Below are 17,446 nucleotides of genomic sequence, written 5' to 3' on the forward strand. Positions count from 1 at the left end.
TAATTACACATGACTTCATTAAAAATTCTTTTTATAAAAAATTAATAATATGGAAATAAGATAGTATATAATCAAATAATAGGGGTAAGCAAACGATAAACCCAATATATATTATCCACCCCATATTCAATTCAAATTAAATTTATTTTATTTATATTATTTACTAATATGAATTGGGTAATCTAAATTATTTTTTTATTTAACATGTATTTAACTCATTTAATACATTTTTATCCGTTTAATACGTTTTTGACATATTTAACATGTTTTTAGTACGTTTTGACACGTTTAACACGTTTTTTTACGTTTTTGGCACGTTTAACACATTTTTTCATGTTCTGGGCATATTTAACACGTTTTTAAAACGTTTAACACGTTTTTCACGATTATGACACATTTAAAACATTTTGACACGTTTTCACGTTTTTAGCATTTTAACATGTTTTGACACGTTTAACATGTTTTTCACGTTTTTAACATTTTTAACATGTTTAATACGTTTTTCACATGTTTAACACGTTTTCCACATTTTTCACGTTATTTGCACGTTTTGACACGTTTAACACGTTTCTCACATTTTTGACACGTTTAACATGCCAAAAACGTGAAAACCATGTTAAATGTTCCAAAATATGAAGACGTATTAAACGTGTCAAAACGTGAAAATGTGTTAAACATACCAAAAATGTGTTAAAGTTGTCAAAACGTGTTAAACGTGCAAAAAAACATATTACAAATGTCAAAAATATGTTAAATGTGCAAAAACGTGTTAAACGTGTTAAAATATCAAAAACGTGTTAAACGTGCCAAAAATGTGAAAATGCGTTAAACGTACCAAAACGTGTTAAATGTGCTAAAAATGTGTTAAATGAGTTTAAAATGTGTTAAACGTGTTCAACATGTCAAAAACGTGTTAAACGTACCAAAAATATGAAAAACTTGTTAAACGTGTGAAAAGCGTATAAACGTGTGAAAATATGTTAAACATGTTAAAAATGTGTGGAAAACGTGTTAAACGTGTGAAAAACATGTTAAACATGTTATATATCAAAAACGTGTTAAACGTGTGAAAAATGTGAAAATCGTGTTAAACTTGTCAAAAACGTGTTAAATGTGCCAAAAATATGAAAACCGTGTTAAACTTGTCAAAAACGTGTTAAATGTGTTCGAAATGTCAAAAACGTGTTAAACATGCCAAAAACGTGTTAGATTTGTCAAAAATATGTTAAACGTATTAAACCTATTAAAAATGTATTAAACGTGTGAAAAACGTGTTATTAGTGTGAAAACGTGTTAAATGTGTTAAACATGTCAAAAATGTGTGGAAAACGTGTTATTAGTGTGAAAACATGTTAAACTTGTTAAACATGTCAAAAATGTGTTAAACGTGCCAAAAACGTGTTAAACGTGCCAAAAATGTATTAAACGTGTCAAAAACGTGTTAAACATGCTAAAACGTGTTATAAGTGTGAAAACGTGTTAAACATATTAAAAACGTGTTAAACGTGCCAAAAACGTGTGAAAAACGTGTTCAACATTTTAAAAACATGTTCGACTTGAAGTTGGAAAATTATTAGTTTATATTTGATTAATAATAGAGAATTAAATTAAATTTATATAATTTGAGTAATTTAGGTAACCCTAACCCAACCCAAATTCAGCTCAACTCATATTCAACACAACCCATATTCAACCCAACCCAAATTAATATTTTGGGTTTGGGTAAACTCAAATTATGCTCACCCCTAATGAGATATGTGTAAATCACACCCACACAAATTATTGAAGATGCGCCTACTAATGGTCAAGAATGCTAGTTTTTTTTTTTTGGTAAAGATAATTTAGTTATGAATTTGGTAATGAATTAGTTATGAATTTGTTAGATAGTTAAATTAAGTTATTATAACCATTGTTATTAGTTAATAACCGTTATAACAATATTTGTATTAAATAATATTAATTATAAAAGTTTAAGTATAATTTGTATATATAATTAGTTGAGATACTTATTTAGAATAGGTGAGAGTTTTTTTTACCTGTATTAGACTTTGTGGTACTATTAATATTGAATAAAATGTCACAAATTTCTTTATGATTTTTTCTCTCAAGTTGTGTTTTTTATTTTCTCTCAAGATTCTCTCTACAAATCATTAACATCTCTTCTTAATTCAACGAAAATCGTTGAATCACACAGAGGTCAAGGGAGTCAAAGGGTGGTGACATTGATCATTAGTCTTCAATCGACTTTTTCATCTCCCCTTAAGGGCGCCTCACGCTCTAGGTCTTGGGAGGCTATGCATTTTAGTGTGAATCGAAGAAATTGTGTCATTTAATTTAATGTGTAATGACTAAACTTGGATAGAAAAATTAATTAATATAATTTAATCATATTTTTTTAAGTGAAGTGTTTTACTACTATTAATATAGAAAAATGATGTTTGATTATTAATATATATCAGATATTATTAATAATAAATAATATTATTTATTTATAAAATAAAATAGTATATAATTAAAGGGATTTAATTATAAAATTAAAATTTTAAAAAGTATTATTTATTTATAAAATAAAATAGTATATAATTAAAGGGATTTAATTATAAAATTAAAATTTTAAAAAGTATTATTTATTTATGAAATAAATAATATATAATTAAATTTGTTAATTATGGAGTTAAAGTTTTAAAAAAGATATTATCTATTTATAAAATAATATATAATCAAAGTATTAATTAAGAAAAGAGTTAAGCTTTTTAGATCTTCTCTCCTTAAGCTTTTTAGATCTTCTCTCCTTAATATTTTAGACCCTTAACTAAAATATAAATACAAAGAAATATAACTTTCTTTTCTCATATGATATGATAGATAGGTCAAAACTTTAATACAAATAAATATAACTATATTTGAAATTATTAAAAGTTAGAGCACAATTATTTTCTTGAAGTAATTCCGAGGTACTAGAATATTATACTACTTAGGTACAAATGACCATTGAAGCAATGTTATTGATTTTCTTTTGTTCATTTGTCTTGGATCATATCTCCGATTATTAATCTCATTCTCACACCCAAAATATAGGAAACATTACATCAAACAAACAGTAATTTATTTTTAATTCAAAAACTTATTTTCAAACTAAAAAAAATATTTCTAAAATATTTTTTTTTTACTAACTTTTTAACATTTTTAATAGTATCTACCTATTTATAAATTTTACAAATTAAATCTCAAAATTTTTTCTATTTAATTAAAAATTTAAAAATCAAATATTTTCATCTTGAAATATTTTGTAATTTGTAATTTGTAATTTATAATTTGTAATGTTATTTTCCTACTTTATATTCTATTTTAATGTAGTTTTTAATCCTTTTTCTTAATTTTGTTAATTATTAGAAATTTAAGATATATAAAAAATATATATAAGAAAAAAATAATTAAATATATATAAACAAATAAAATTAATATATAAAAAAATTATATAAATATATAAAAAAAACAAAATTAATATATTAAAAGATTATATAAAAATAAAAAATAAAATATATAAAAATAAATAAATTTAAACCTATAACCTTACAATATTAAAATATATTATAAAATAGAGGTTTTTTTTCTAACTAGTCAGAAATATAATGTAGGATGTAGGGATGTCGACAATTGTATAAAGAATTGTTCGTCCAAGTGGTACACAACAGACTACTTTGACTTTTCTGGCTATGTCGGCAGTGATAACATTTTTCTTTACATTTATCTCATTCAATATTAAATTAACTTATTGTAATTTCTTATTTGGAATTTAATAATAAAAATAGAGATAATACATGTATTTTTCAGTTTTTATAGTTTATTCAATGAGAAAGGATCGGAGAAATGATATGGATGATTTGTTGAGAGGAGAGAGAAATTGATCAAAAACACATCATGCGTATCAGCGTATGAGTTTGAGAGTGGGTTGGAGCTTTTAAATTCAAAATTGGTTTGCGTATGCCATTGAAGACGGTCTTAACAATCGAAGATAAGATGATCTAATCGGGCTTGTGTGGATTAATTAGAGGAATAACGCATTGAGCTTGTTGGGTTTTTGGCTCATATTTTATTGAAGTTTATATATTGTAATGGGCTTTAAGTCTTTATTGAGCTTAAGAGTAATAGTTTAGTCTTTTAGGTTTTTATGTACTCCTATAAATAGAGATATTATAACCTAGGGTTACTTGGACCATTATTCTATGGAAAATCAATAGAATGAACGACTCTCCAAGGATGTAGGCATTGTTGGTCGAATCTCGTTATATCATGTGTTCTTTATTATTATTCTTTATCATTTTATCTCTATATCTTCTTTTATTGTGTGTTTAGATTAGATATTTTGTCAACAAAACTCTCATCTCTATCGATACCACCAGGTCTAACTCGATTCACGCATCAACATGTATTCTTCTTTGAAACTATACATTAATGATCATCAGTAATGCATAGAGATCCTAATATTAAATGCTAAGATTTTGATTTGAAATTCCGCTTAAAACACATAATATATGAATGTCATTGGTGGTGGAGGGAGGACTCCAAAAAAGGGTCAATCTTTGACTAGACTTCGTTTCCACAACCAAAAGAGGGAGAAGCCTCATGTTGGCACACAACTTAGGCAGCAAACTCGGTCCAAAGTGGTGCTCAGACCTTTGGAATCGTGGTAGGCGTCGTGTGTCGGCTATTTGGGTAGACTAGATGAAAGCAGTTCATGTCGGACCTAAATCTTTTGATTTTCAAATGTTAGTGGCACGTCCTGGAGTTAAGAACGAAAAAAGTGATTATGGTAGACTTGATCCAATCAGTATTACTAGCCATAAGGATTGGAGTGCCCTAAGCAACAAAATAAAATATACTTATATTTAGTTAAAATAATTATATTTTATATAGTAAATATAATAAGTTTATATTATTTTAAAAAAAATAGGTAATTTAGCTTATTTGGTTAATTGATCTGATAACACATTTAGGGATCAAACCTTGTTAGTGTTATTTTTTTTATTATAGGTGCCCTGTGTGGGAGGTTCTAGGTGGCTTCCTAGCCGGTCTTACCCTAGTGTCTTCCATGGATCCAATTAAAGTTGTTACGTAAGGCTATTTAAATATAGGCTTTAAAATAGAGGGCATCTCGAGCTCGGACTTAATTAGAGAGTATTTTGGTATGACTTCAATTCTCGAGTAAAATATGTTGATCTATGGAACGAACTTAAAACAACATTTATCACGCCAATTGATAAGTGTATTAGACCCCAGTTGAGAAAAGAATCGGATAATTCGTTAATGGTCGGTCGATTAATATTGAGAATTCACAAGTTGTTGCACCCGAACACATCATAAGACCCCACATAGATAGGTAGGGTACATGAATTCGATTATTTGGAACGCCAACGAATATCTGGAATAATGATCTTAATTAGGCCGGTAATGATCTTGAGTGATTTATTGAGCTCAATAAGGACACTCAATTAATGTAGGAGACCGATTGTGTTAAAATGAGGGTACATCACTCTAATCCACATATTAGTTACTCAGAATCTATATTCGTTGATAATAGAACGTAGGTGTATAAGGTGATAGTATGACCTAAATACAAGTAGAATCGATGTGTTTGTTCCCAATGAAGGAGACATGATAACATGACGTTTCGGTCACACCACCACCTTATACACATGTGCCCCATTATCTACACAAATGAATTCAAGGTAAGACTATGTAGATCAGAATGATGCACATTAATTCTATTCCAACAAGTCTCCTGCATTAACTAAGTATCCTTATCGAATTCAATAAATCCCCAAAATAATTACCGGTCCTACTAAGAAGATTATGATTCCACATATATGTTATTATTCCATACAATTGAATCCATGTACCCTCCCTATCTATGGGCGATCTTATGTTGTGCTCGAGCACAACAACATGTGAGTTTTCAATATTAATTGATCGACTATCAACGAGGCGTTAGTTTCCTCCCTCGACTAAGGATCTAATACACTTATCAATTGGCATGATAAATATTGTTTTGAATTCTTTCCATATAGCAATATATCTTTTTCGAGAATTAAATCAATACTAAAGAACGTTCTCATTATGTCCGAACCTAAGACGCTTTAGTTCTACGTCGACATCTGGAGAGTCCGACATAACAAAAACTTTAATTATACTAAAAGGTTTTTCTATTTTATTTTTTAATGTCATGTTAATTTTATCATTTTAATATATAAATAATTTAAAATATATATTTATTAATTAAATAAAGTTTTGACTTGATGTTTCATTTTTTAAATATAATGAAATGTTCAAAAAAAAATATTTTATTAATTTAAGTATTTAAATTAAATAATTATTCAGAAAAAAAAATAGATTTATAATAATATAAAGTAGCATGATGACCCACTCAATAATGTGTTATTGTATTATTGGGACCTACTTTGTAAAGATACCCTTCTACATTTTATTATTCTCCCTTTCGCCACTCAGAAATTCGTCGACGACGGTCTCTACTCCAACTCCGGCGCAAAGATTCCGGCGAGATCGGAACGTACGGCAATGGATTCAAGCAACTCGACGCCAGAAGTTTCTGAGATCACCTCCGTATCAAAATCTGATAACCGACCTATTTCCACCATCGTCATAATCGTCGGTATCTCTTTCTTCCTTTCTCTCTGTTGTATATCGAATCTGGTACAATGATTGTTCAAATTGTTTACTCGTTTTGAATTTTGGATCTCCAGCAATGCAGGCTGAAGCTCTGCCTCTTGTAAACAAGTTCCAGCTAAAAGAAGACGATAATTCTTTGTTAGTTTCATTTTCAATCCCGTTGTTTGAGAATTTACTTCTGTTTGTAGTGAATGTAGAATATTTTTGATACAGTTGTTTGCAGGTTCCCGAATGGTGTGCCTTGGGTTCGTTATCATGGAATTTACAAAGGTCTGAGTGTTAATATTGTTTGGCCGGGAAAAGATGCTGTTTTAGGTATGTATTAGTTCTCAGTCAAGTCTTTTAATTTGATCGGTGTTATTGAATTTGAAACCCGAGACTAAAAGAGAATTAGCATGACACACCACAGCCATGAAACCGAGTGTTATAAGGTGCTCTAATTGTCTTTCCCTACTTAGGTTGTGTGAGCTTAATCTTGTGAGATTGAATTTATTTTTTCAGGAGTTGACAGTGTTGGTACAGTTTCTGCATCTCTTGTGACATATGCTTCTATACAAGCATTGAAGCCAGACCTTATTATAAATGCTGGTACTGCTGGTGGTTTTAAGGTTGAAATTTTCATTGTTTTCTGTCATTTGTAAGCCATTTATTTATTTATCTTCCAAGCTAGGGTGTTGTGTGCTTATAACTAGGTTATTGATTCTTCTGAAAAGTTGGCCATTGAACTTGTTTTCATCTCTTATGCGGTGAGATTATAATTGTTTCCTGCAAGAAGTTTTTGTTGATTAACCGTTGGGAGGCAAATTAGGCAATGATGATTCTCAAATCTTTAAATCTATCCCCCTCCCCACTGTTAATTTGTTTTCCCTTCCTCGTAATTTTGTTTGTTTTTAGGCATTCTAAATTTATTTTGAAGGGCCTCTTACTGTGCATGTTGTTCCTAATTGTTGTGTAAGGGGTTGTAATTCTTTGTTTTAATCAATATGAGGCATTATTTTAGAAAAAAAATAATAATAAAATCATTTTGTGTGACCTTAGTAGAGATAGAAAAAACTTGTGAATCATCTGATGAATTGTAACATTATTAGCTTGTCCACGTGCAGTCTTATGTTATGCACTGATCAATTCAATCCACAAATTTGCAGGCTAAAGGAGCTGGCATTGGTGATATTTATCTTCCATCTGTTGTGGCTTTCCATGACAGAAGAATACCAATTCCTGTAAGTTTTCATCAGTTTTATCTATTTGCTAAATTTCTCCACAGAAAGAAAATAAATCAGAAGTAAGGACCATTCTGTGCAGTTATATGTTAACCATCTTCCTTACCCTATATATAAATTAGTATAAAGTGAATTTTCATTCTTTAGAATCTATCATGCATGCTTATATAAGTACCTGATAAAATAGAAGTTTAAAAGTTGTCTAATATTGTTCATAATATGTTCTTTGTCTTGAATCCTGTTATTTTCGATAAGTTTCAAGGAAAGAGTTTTTTTTTTCTGGATTATGATTCTAACAACTTTAGACCAGACCACCCAGCTGATGGTTTTTATTGACCTATCTTGGATGATAGCACTGTTCCTTGTTAGAAGTTTTTTTTTGGGAAAAGTCGGAGCCTGATTTATTTATTGAAAAAACTTGTCGCAAGTACAACAAAGGAAAACGAAGCTGAATATTGCATACAGAAACCCAAAAATCTTAAATATATATGACAAACAATAAGTTATTCTCTTATATTTTCCCAATAAACACTTAAATTGGGGAGTTGAGTCTTGTATTAGTATCAATCCCCCTTTTCTTTGCAAAAAGCTAGTTAATTTGATTGTTTATGTATTTATTCCAGCTTTTACTATGAATTTTACATCACGTCATTAAAATCTCTTTCCATAGTCTTTGTTAGAGGTTGTCTTAGATATTCTTTATTTACTTTACAAGGAAAGGCAAATGCAGTTTCTTTTGAACATCAAATTAAATTACGGATTTTCTCTAGGTTTTTGACCTTTATGGAGTTGGTTCACGGAAGGCTTTCTCAACACCCAATCTCCTGAATGCACTTGACCTGAAGGTGAACTCGCGACTAAAATGTCAAGACTGTTGTCTTCCATTTGCTCTTTGTTTTTGCTAAACTTATTCCATGTGTATGCCTTATATATGTGTGTGGTGCCTACACAGGTGGGGAGGCTATCCACAGGCGACTCCTTGGACATGACAGCAACGGATGAGACATCAATCTTTTCAAATGATGCAACAGTTAAAGACATGGAGGTATCATTACCCCCTCAAATCCTTATATTTTTCTCCCACATTAATCTTTTATCTCATCAATTTGAGAGCTACGAGCAATTGACCCATTGCGGAATTTGTTTGTTGAAAACATGGATTATTTGGATCAAATTACCAAAATATCCTTAATTTTTTATATTTTGAAATGTTATAAAGAATCAAGGATATTCTGGTATTTGAGTTGATGATTTGTATTTGGATTTAATATAACTAATTTTTATCAAACAAGCTTTGAAGTTTTTTTTTAATGTTAAAGTTTGTTTATTAGAGTTGTCACAAAAGGCGATGTTTGTAGTTTTTACAAATTCTTGTTCCTGAACTTTGATCATTGAACTACTCATCCTTCACAACACATTATGGGCTTGTTTGATGTTTTTTTTATAAATAATCTAATTTTTAGGGAAGTAACTTTTTTGGATGAAAAATGGATTATTTATCTTTCAATATGCTTCTGTTTGGAGTTTCTTCCCATAATTTGTTTTTTCGTCTATTGGTTTCAGGGAGCTGCCATTGCTTACGTGGCAGAACTTCTGAAAGTCCCAGCAATTTTCGTAAAAGCAGTGACAGACATAGTGGATGGTAACAAACCGACTCCTGAAGAATTTTTACAGAATTTAGCAACCGTAACTGCCGCACTTGACAAGGCAGTTACTGAAATCGTTGATTTCATCTCGGGCAAGTCCATCTTAGCTCTTTGATGATGTGTCCTTATCACTTTCTCTCTTAAGTTCTACTATAGAGCATAAAAATCATTCCATCTCTATTGTTGACATGTTTCAAATGGTAGATTTCCATATTTTGAGGGATTTTAAGCAAATCAATTCTTATTTTGTATATGAATTCTTCATGTCCAAAAACAATAGAGAGAACTGGAATTCTGGTTTGGTTATAGATGCTGTGTAATTGTGAATGTTCACCCCATTGATGAAACTTTAAGCCATAATGCTTGTCCAGTTTGGTTTGTTTTGGGTGAAAATTAAGATGTAATACAAATTTGAAATAGTTTGTATTCGCATAACCTTCTTATTTGCTGTCATTATGGTGTGGAAATCTGTAACAATTTTCTGTTGGCTTCATTTTGAGATTCTATTTCATTCGATTTTCTCGTTTGGGTGTTGATCTGGAAGAGATTGTATTCGGTTTTGCTCTATATTCATATTTATCTTTGAATCATGGGTGAGACTAACTAGGTATAAAAGAATTGCTTGATTTTCAGGGGCATCCATACAAATTACATTTTATATGTATATTAATACACCTAGAACATAAATGTAGGATCTCTTCTAATTTAGCGGTGGATATTATCCGCCTCCCTGAGGTCTTGAATTCAAACTCGTCATGCAACACGTTTTGCTCACCTTGTTTACCTGGTTGAGTTTGTTTGCGGGTTATGTGCTTAGCCCGCGAGAATTAAATATAAATTTAACCACGATCATGATTTTAGATGTTACAAATTAGAACAAAGTCATTAAAACGTAAAAAAAAAAAAAAAAAAATAGTCATAAATGCCCACTTAAAATACTTTTTATTTATGTTTCTAGATATAGACAATAAATAACTAATAATTTTGTCTAAATTAAGTTTGGTTTAATGATTTGTACACTAAAATACACAATTAAACCAGTGTATTATGAAAATTAAAAAAGGTTAAAATAATTTATTTTTATGTATGAATCTTCCCATGTAAAGTTATTAGTATTTTGTATTTAGGCATCAATATTGGTCATTTTTGCAGGTAGGTTCAACAGATAAAAATGTGCTCAATGCTCAATTTAGTTTGATCATTTCGATTAATTTTAAATTTTCAAAAGTTTCATTTGCACGCAGTTTAGTTGGTTTATTTAACGCCTTAAATGTATATACTTGTCTCTTTTTAAGTTTAGTTTCTATTATTTTTGTAAATAAATCTAAAAATATAAATAAAATGTACAAATGCAACCCACATTAGAAATAGAAGATTAATTAAAAAGGTGTCATCTAACATATTAAAAATCTCAATTCATAATGGGATCATAATTGTGTCAATTTCCTAATGGAAAAAACCCTAGTTGTAGAATAACAAAACAATTACAAAATACAATTAAATTATTGTTTTAGGTCAAAAGTACATCATACAAGAAATCCTCCTAAAACCAAACCTCAACCAAAACTCCCCCAACTTCAATTCAATCATTTTCTTGCTCTCAAACTAACCCATATCACCTTCTTCAATCCTTGTTAAACAGTCAATAAATACAAGTAAATCATCATTTTCAGTCCCCAAATTGAATTAAAACAACTTACTTTCCCCAAAGTGAGTAAAACCCGAGACAAATCGCAATGGAAGTAACAGCAATTGCACAGAAGAAGAAACTTATCCCAAACAACAAAGCCATCATTCTTGCTCTTGGTAAAGCCTTTCCACAACAACTCATTCTCCAAGACTTTCTAGTCGATGGCTACTTCAACAACACCAAATGCAATGATCCTGAACTCAAAGAGAAGCTCATTCGACTCTGTAATCATAATCATCATCACTTTCTCCTTCTGTTTTTTATTCAAATTCATCATTCCTGTAACTTTTTTTATTTTTTTAAAAAACAAAAAGTGGGAAGATTAATAATCAAAACTATACAAACTTTAATTTTGATGGTAAGATGACAAACAATCGACTCAAAAGTTTCTGAATGGTAAAAGTACAAACACAGATTACATTGAACAAAAACTACAATCTATCTATTCAAACCTGTGTTGTGTCTTTTTTGACCACATTGTCTTCTTCCATATCTCATTCTTCTCTCGTTCTTTATGAACCCGTACTAATACTGTTTTCTCTGTTTTGAAAACAGGTAAAACAACGACTGTGAAAACAAGGTATGTGGTTATGACAGAAGAGATACTCAAACAATACCCTGAACTAGCAATTGAAGGTCACCCTACTGTATCTCAACGTTTAGACATCTGTAACAAAGCAGTAACACAAATGGCAATTGAAGCATCACAATCATGTATCAAGAAATGGGGAAGATCAATTTCAGAAATAACCCATTTAGTATACGTTTCTTCAAGTGAAGCAAGGTTTCCAAGTGGAGATATTTACCTAGCAAAAGGACTAGGTTTACGTCCAGACATACGTAGAACAACTCTATACTTCAATGGCTGTTCAGGAGGAGTAGCAGGAATACGTATGGCAAAAGATATAGCAGAAAACAACCCGGGTAGTCGAGTCCTTCTCGCGACAACAGAAACCACCATTATAGGTTTCAGGCCACCAAGAATTGACAGACCATATGATCTCATTGGAGTTGCATTATTTGGAGATGGAGCTGGAGCATTAATTATTGGAACAGATCCAATTAAGGGTTTAGAAACACCTCTTTTCGAATTACATACTGCAATACAACAATTTGTACCGAATACAGAGAAGATTATAGATGGAAGACTTACAGAGGAAGGAATAAGTTTCAAACTTGATCGTGAACTTCCGCAGATTATTGAAGATAATGTTGTGGGTTTTTGTAGTAAGTTGATGACGATTGATGGGTGTGATCGATTGAAGAATAATGAGATGTTTTGGGCAGTTCATCCTGGAGGTCCGGCGATATTGAATCGAATGGAGAAGAAGTTGGATTTGTTGCCGGATAAGTTGAATGCTAGTAGGAGAGCATTGGCGGATTTTGGAAATGCTAGTAGTAATACGATTGTGTATGTTTTGGAATACATACTTGAAGAAGAAGAAAATAGGTTAAAGATGAAGGAAGAAGATGATGAAGATGAAGACGAAGATGGTGGTTCAGAATGGGGAGTGATATTAGCTTTTGGTCCAGGGATTACGTTTGAAGGAATACTTGCGAGAAATCTTACCATTTGATGAAGATGATTTGATGAAGATGATGATGGATTGATGATCAATTGAAGATTTCGTTTTCATTTCAAAGATTGAATCTTGTTTATTTAGATTTCAGAGTATGTTATGTTAATGTTAATAATCTGCATTTAATTGAATAAATACTTGGCATCTTTTGTCATTTAAAAATAGTTTATTATTTTATAATAATAAATTAGCATGATATCTGAATTATATAATTAATTAATTAATTTTTTATTTTTTATTTTTTTAAGATGATTTATTCATAGTCCAGTGATCAAACAAGAGTGGAATATTCTCAGGTTCGAATCTTTTATGCATTAAATTTTGTGTCTAATTAAATAGTTAAGTGTGTTTATGGTCTATATTCTTAATTCGTTATCCCATTTGTAATTAGAATACCTATCTGAAGGTTAAATAATATGTCAAACTTTTAATAATTAAAATTTTATTAAAAAAACTAAAAATCTTATAAAATATTTATATTGATTTTACATATTGGTAACCATGAGTAATGAAATAGAACAGACTAAACATACAAAAACAACTTGTTTCGGAAGAAGCTATGAAAATTTGTTTGACCCGTTAGCCTAAAAAGATAATTAGTTCTATAGATATACTAATTATAATTAAAAAAATAATAAGAAACTCGTAAAAATTTGTTTATAGAATTATACATATACGGGCAAAAGGGAAAGTTGAATAGAAACATGAAAGATTTCGACTTGTCGAAAATTCGCGACAAGAAAAAGAAATCGTAAAAACTGAACATTGCCTTTTGTAAAACATTCTCGACGAGATTGGACACGTTTTAATTATTGAATCAGGGTCTATAATATTTGTTCAAGGCCAGGTGGAATGGAGGCTCCTAACCAGTTTGATTTGGACAAAAAGAATTTTGAATTTTTGTAATTTTGCCATTTTTAAATTGGTTTATGTTCTCTACTCCGCGGATACAATTGACTAATACGCTAATTAAACCACGTATGCACTTATTTTGGTCTACTGCCTTTACTTTATCCGATTTATTATTATTATTATTTTTATTTTATTTTTTTTTTGTTAGAGATTGTTTAATTAGTTTGTTTGATATTTGGGTTTTTAAATGATTTTTACTTAAAATATAATTATCATTCCATTCATCTAATCACTTTTTTTTTCTAATAAAAAAAATTACATTTTATTTAATTATTTAAAATTAATTTATCATTCAAGAGAAATAAAAAAATTAACGGTATTTTGATCTTTATTCAACAAAAAAAATTAAAATTTTAATTAAACAGATTTTTTTTAGAAAAAAACAAAAACAAAAACACTATCAGAAGAGATTTATGATTATATAGATTTTAGTTATTTTTCGGAATTTAATTGATATAGTTAATCGAGTGTTTTTATAATTTAGGAGTGTTTTTTATTTATATATTTATTTTATGTTCAAATAATTTTTTATAATATTTTTTTTAAAATAATTTAAATATTCCAACATTTAAAAAAATAATAATAGTAATAATATTTGGATAGAGGATAAATGTCAATTTTTGTAAATCTTATCTTATCATTCCTTTTCTCTATTTTTTTTTTTATTTTCTTCATATCTCTCTAAACTTTTTTTTTTCTTTTCATTTTTTCAAATTAATGGTAACTCTAATATTTGGAATTATCTTCAGTTGTTAAGAATAGGAAGAACATAGATTCGAGAAATAGTTATCAAGACAATAACACCAAACAACTCACAAAAATTTGTAATAGAAAATCTGATTCGACTACACAATATGCTGAATCGAATAAATCAGCATCAACTCAAATCTAACAGGTAAAAATAATAACAAGACATTTACTTCAGTTAAAACAATCATAAAAAAAGATAAGCCAAGAAAATATAAATTTTCACTTTCTTTGAAGTGTTTTAGATTGAGAAGTTTATATAATATATATATATATAAATTCATGTGAGAAGATTTAAAATATTTATATTTTTCTAAAAACTGCACCAACATTCACTTAATCAAGACCTCTATAGTTGGTTTAATTCATGGGAATATTGAGTAAATGGTCATTTAATTTCTCATATGGCTTTGCACATGGTGAGTTTATAAAAGCAGTTTTTCAACATTATTTTACTGAATTTAATAAATAAAAATTATATTAAAAAGTAAATAATGAGTGACCCATAACTTCGGGAGAAGTCGGTGTTCCCGGAATTGGTGATGAGTTATGACTTCTAGCCGAACAAATAATATAATAATAATATAAAGAGTTTATTATTTTGTCTTATTCTATCTCAATTATATTTTAATTTGTGTAATCTGATTTTAAATCTTCTTGAAATTGAAGATAAGTTGATTTTTGTTGGGAAAAGGGAATTGGTTTAAATGGTATAGTTTTTAGAAAACTATTGTTTATAATAAGTTTCATTTTCATTTTCATACTAAATATTAATATATTTTAGAAATAGTTTCTTTAAACAAGATTAATTGTTTAAACACAATATAATGTCACAAAAAAATGACTTTACATCAATAAAGTGTAAGAAAAGAAGAAGAAGACCCAAATTGATCAAGTCCTTATATTCTAACAAAGGAATTAGGTCAATACATTTCACAAATATCCTTATGAATTTGGAACTTAGTCGGAAAAATGTATCATTCTAATTTTTTATTTAACTTGAATTATCAAAAAAAATATAAGTGGTTAAATAATTTAATAGTGGGTTCAACTATTGTGTAGAACATTCTTTTGGTGGTTAAAGTAGGAGAGGTAGGACCCTAAACAGTTACCTAACTCGCCTCACCTTAAGACGGACTTGATCTGCGTGTGAATCTCAATCAAAGTGAATCATCCTAGTGCAAAAAACGTCTTTGTTATTAAATATTATTTGGTTTTTTTTTTATAGATAATTCACCAAAAGATATCTTCACAATAGACATCAAGAATATTTTGAAGTCTCAAACATATGCAAGAGCTAACAATTTGGTTACTTTTACACGTTTTTAACCATCTTCCAAGTTTGGAACAAAATAGTCAATAAAGCTTTTGAATAACAATAATTCCTAAATAAAAAACAAACAAAAAATTATTATTTATTTAATATATTACCTTTCACCCACCAATAAAAAAAGCAAATTAAAGAAAAAAAAGGAGATTGGCTAAGCATGCCAATAAATTCAACATGACCCACCCCACCACATTACTAAAGTAGTAAAAAAATTACACAATACTCCATCCCATTTCTCTTTCTACATCTCTCTTTCCTAAATCCAAATCTTCAATTCCATCCAATAACAAAAACTTTTCAAAATTTAAACAAAAACCCAGATCAATCGTGATCATGTACACAAACACAAGAAGAAATGGAGTCGATTCAATCGTAGATGGGTTTTCTCTTCATCCATTACCATACCCTGTTTTGTTAATACTAGCAGTCATCTTCATCTTACTTGGTTTTCAATGGTATGGTTCATATGAAGAAGCAGTTGAAGCAACTGAAGATAGTATGGGATGGGTTCTTTTGCTTATGCCGATTGTTCTTCTTTTGATCGTTCGATGGTTTCCTTATTTTGAAGAAACTGGTCGGTGGGTATTTGCTCCGACGTCTCCTTATGGACGGTTGGCTAGGAGTTTGCCGACGGAGGGAAGTTCGCCGTGGGGGGTGGCTGCTATGATCTTGTTGTTGCTTGTTCTTGTGCAATTTAGGTCTAGTTTTTTGGAAAGTTTGTTTGGTTGAGTTTATGATTATGAAAAACTATCTTTTTATTTGTCTTTGTTTATGTATGTATTGAGTCTTTTTCTTTGTTTAGTTAGATGAAAAAGAGGTTGATTTTCGGTTTGAGATTTAATAGATCTTGTTTTGATTGTTGTCAAGGTGATGTGTTGATTATAAGTAGGTTTAATTTATTGTTGGATTTGTATGTTTATTGGTTGGATTAATTTTGATGTTTTTTCACACAAACAAGCTTATAATTCCATGTAAATTAAATGTTGAGAAATTTATAAATGATTATATAACTTTTTTAAATATTGATACGACTAGAATTTCGACAAAAGTAAAGGGTAGAAAACACAACGTCTCGTAGGTTCCTTCTAAGTCCTAATTAGAGGAGACCGAGACTATAGAAAACACGAGACCTTCTAAGTCCTAATTAGAGGAGACCGAGACTATAGAAAACATGAGACCGAGACTATAGAAAACACGGCACCTTCATTGTTGCGCGTAAATAAAAGACAATAAATATGAACTTATAAACACTGTTTTTTTAGCTTTAAATGTGGTGACTATGTGGTGTGGTTTGTTAATGTATCTAAATTTGTAATCAAGTTGCAATTATATATAAAAAAATGCTATAATAATGTAAAAAATTAATACCAATTCTCAGTTACATGGCTAGAATTCCTTATAATGAGAATAAAATTTCTAAATAGGCAAATATTAAAACTTTATTCTCAAAAAAATATATTTAAAGACATCAATTAAGAACTAACATTCTTGAAAAACTTAAATTCAAAGTGGGTAAAAATGATTCATATTCATTAGGCAAAAAGTGAAACATTTGAACTGAATCAAAATAAAAGTATAAGGATTAATGAGACTCAATGCCAAGAAATGAATGTAATTAATAGGTTCTAAAATGA

At 29.4% G+C, this 17,446-nt stretch overlaps 3 protein-coding genes across 3 annotated transcripts; all 3 read left to right on the forward strand.

Moving 5' to 3' along the window:
• The first annotated feature begins 6,484 nt into the window (after positions 1–6,484).
• Positions 6,485–9,972, forward strand: LOC124934058 (5'-methylthioadenosine nucleosidase-like). Its single transcript, XM_047474522.1, has 8 exons — positions 6,485–6,670; positions 6,762–6,825; positions 6,911–7,002; positions 7,189–7,295; positions 7,833–7,907; positions 8,678–8,752; positions 8,860–8,952; positions 9,471–9,972. Exons 1-8 carry the CDS (start codon positions 6,577–6,579, stop codon positions 9,666–9,668), a joined length of 798 nt encoding a protein of 265 aa, XP_047330478.1. The 5' UTR covers positions 6,485–6,576; the 3' UTR covers positions 9,669–9,972.
• Positions 9,973–11,798: 1,826 nt separating this feature from the next.
• LOC124935845 (type III polyketide synthase B) lies at positions 11,799–12,820 on the forward strand. Its single transcript, XM_047476278.1, has one exon. It carries the CDS (start codon positions 11,834–11,836, stop codon positions 12,818–12,820), a length of 987 nt encoding a protein of 328 aa, XP_047332234.1. The 5' UTR covers positions 11,799–11,833.
• A 3,222-nt stretch (positions 12,821–16,042) lies between these two features.
• Positions 16,043–16,713, forward strand: LOC124936495. Its single transcript, XM_047476999.1, has one exon. The coding sequence runs from the start codon at positions 16,146–16,148 to the stop codon at positions 16,539–16,541; it is 396 nt and encodes a 131-aa protein (XP_047332955.1). The 5' UTR covers positions 16,043–16,145; the 3' UTR covers positions 16,542–16,713.
• Positions 16,714–17,446: the final 733 nt, after the last annotated feature.

This window comes from Impatiens glandulifera, chromosome 4, assembly GCF_907164915.1.
Source record: "Impatiens glandulifera chromosome 4, dImpGla2.1, whole genome shotgun sequence".
Classification (NCBI taxonomy): domain Eukaryota; kingdom Viridiplantae; phylum Streptophyta; class Magnoliopsida; order Ericales; family Balsaminaceae; genus Impatiens; species Impatiens glandulifera.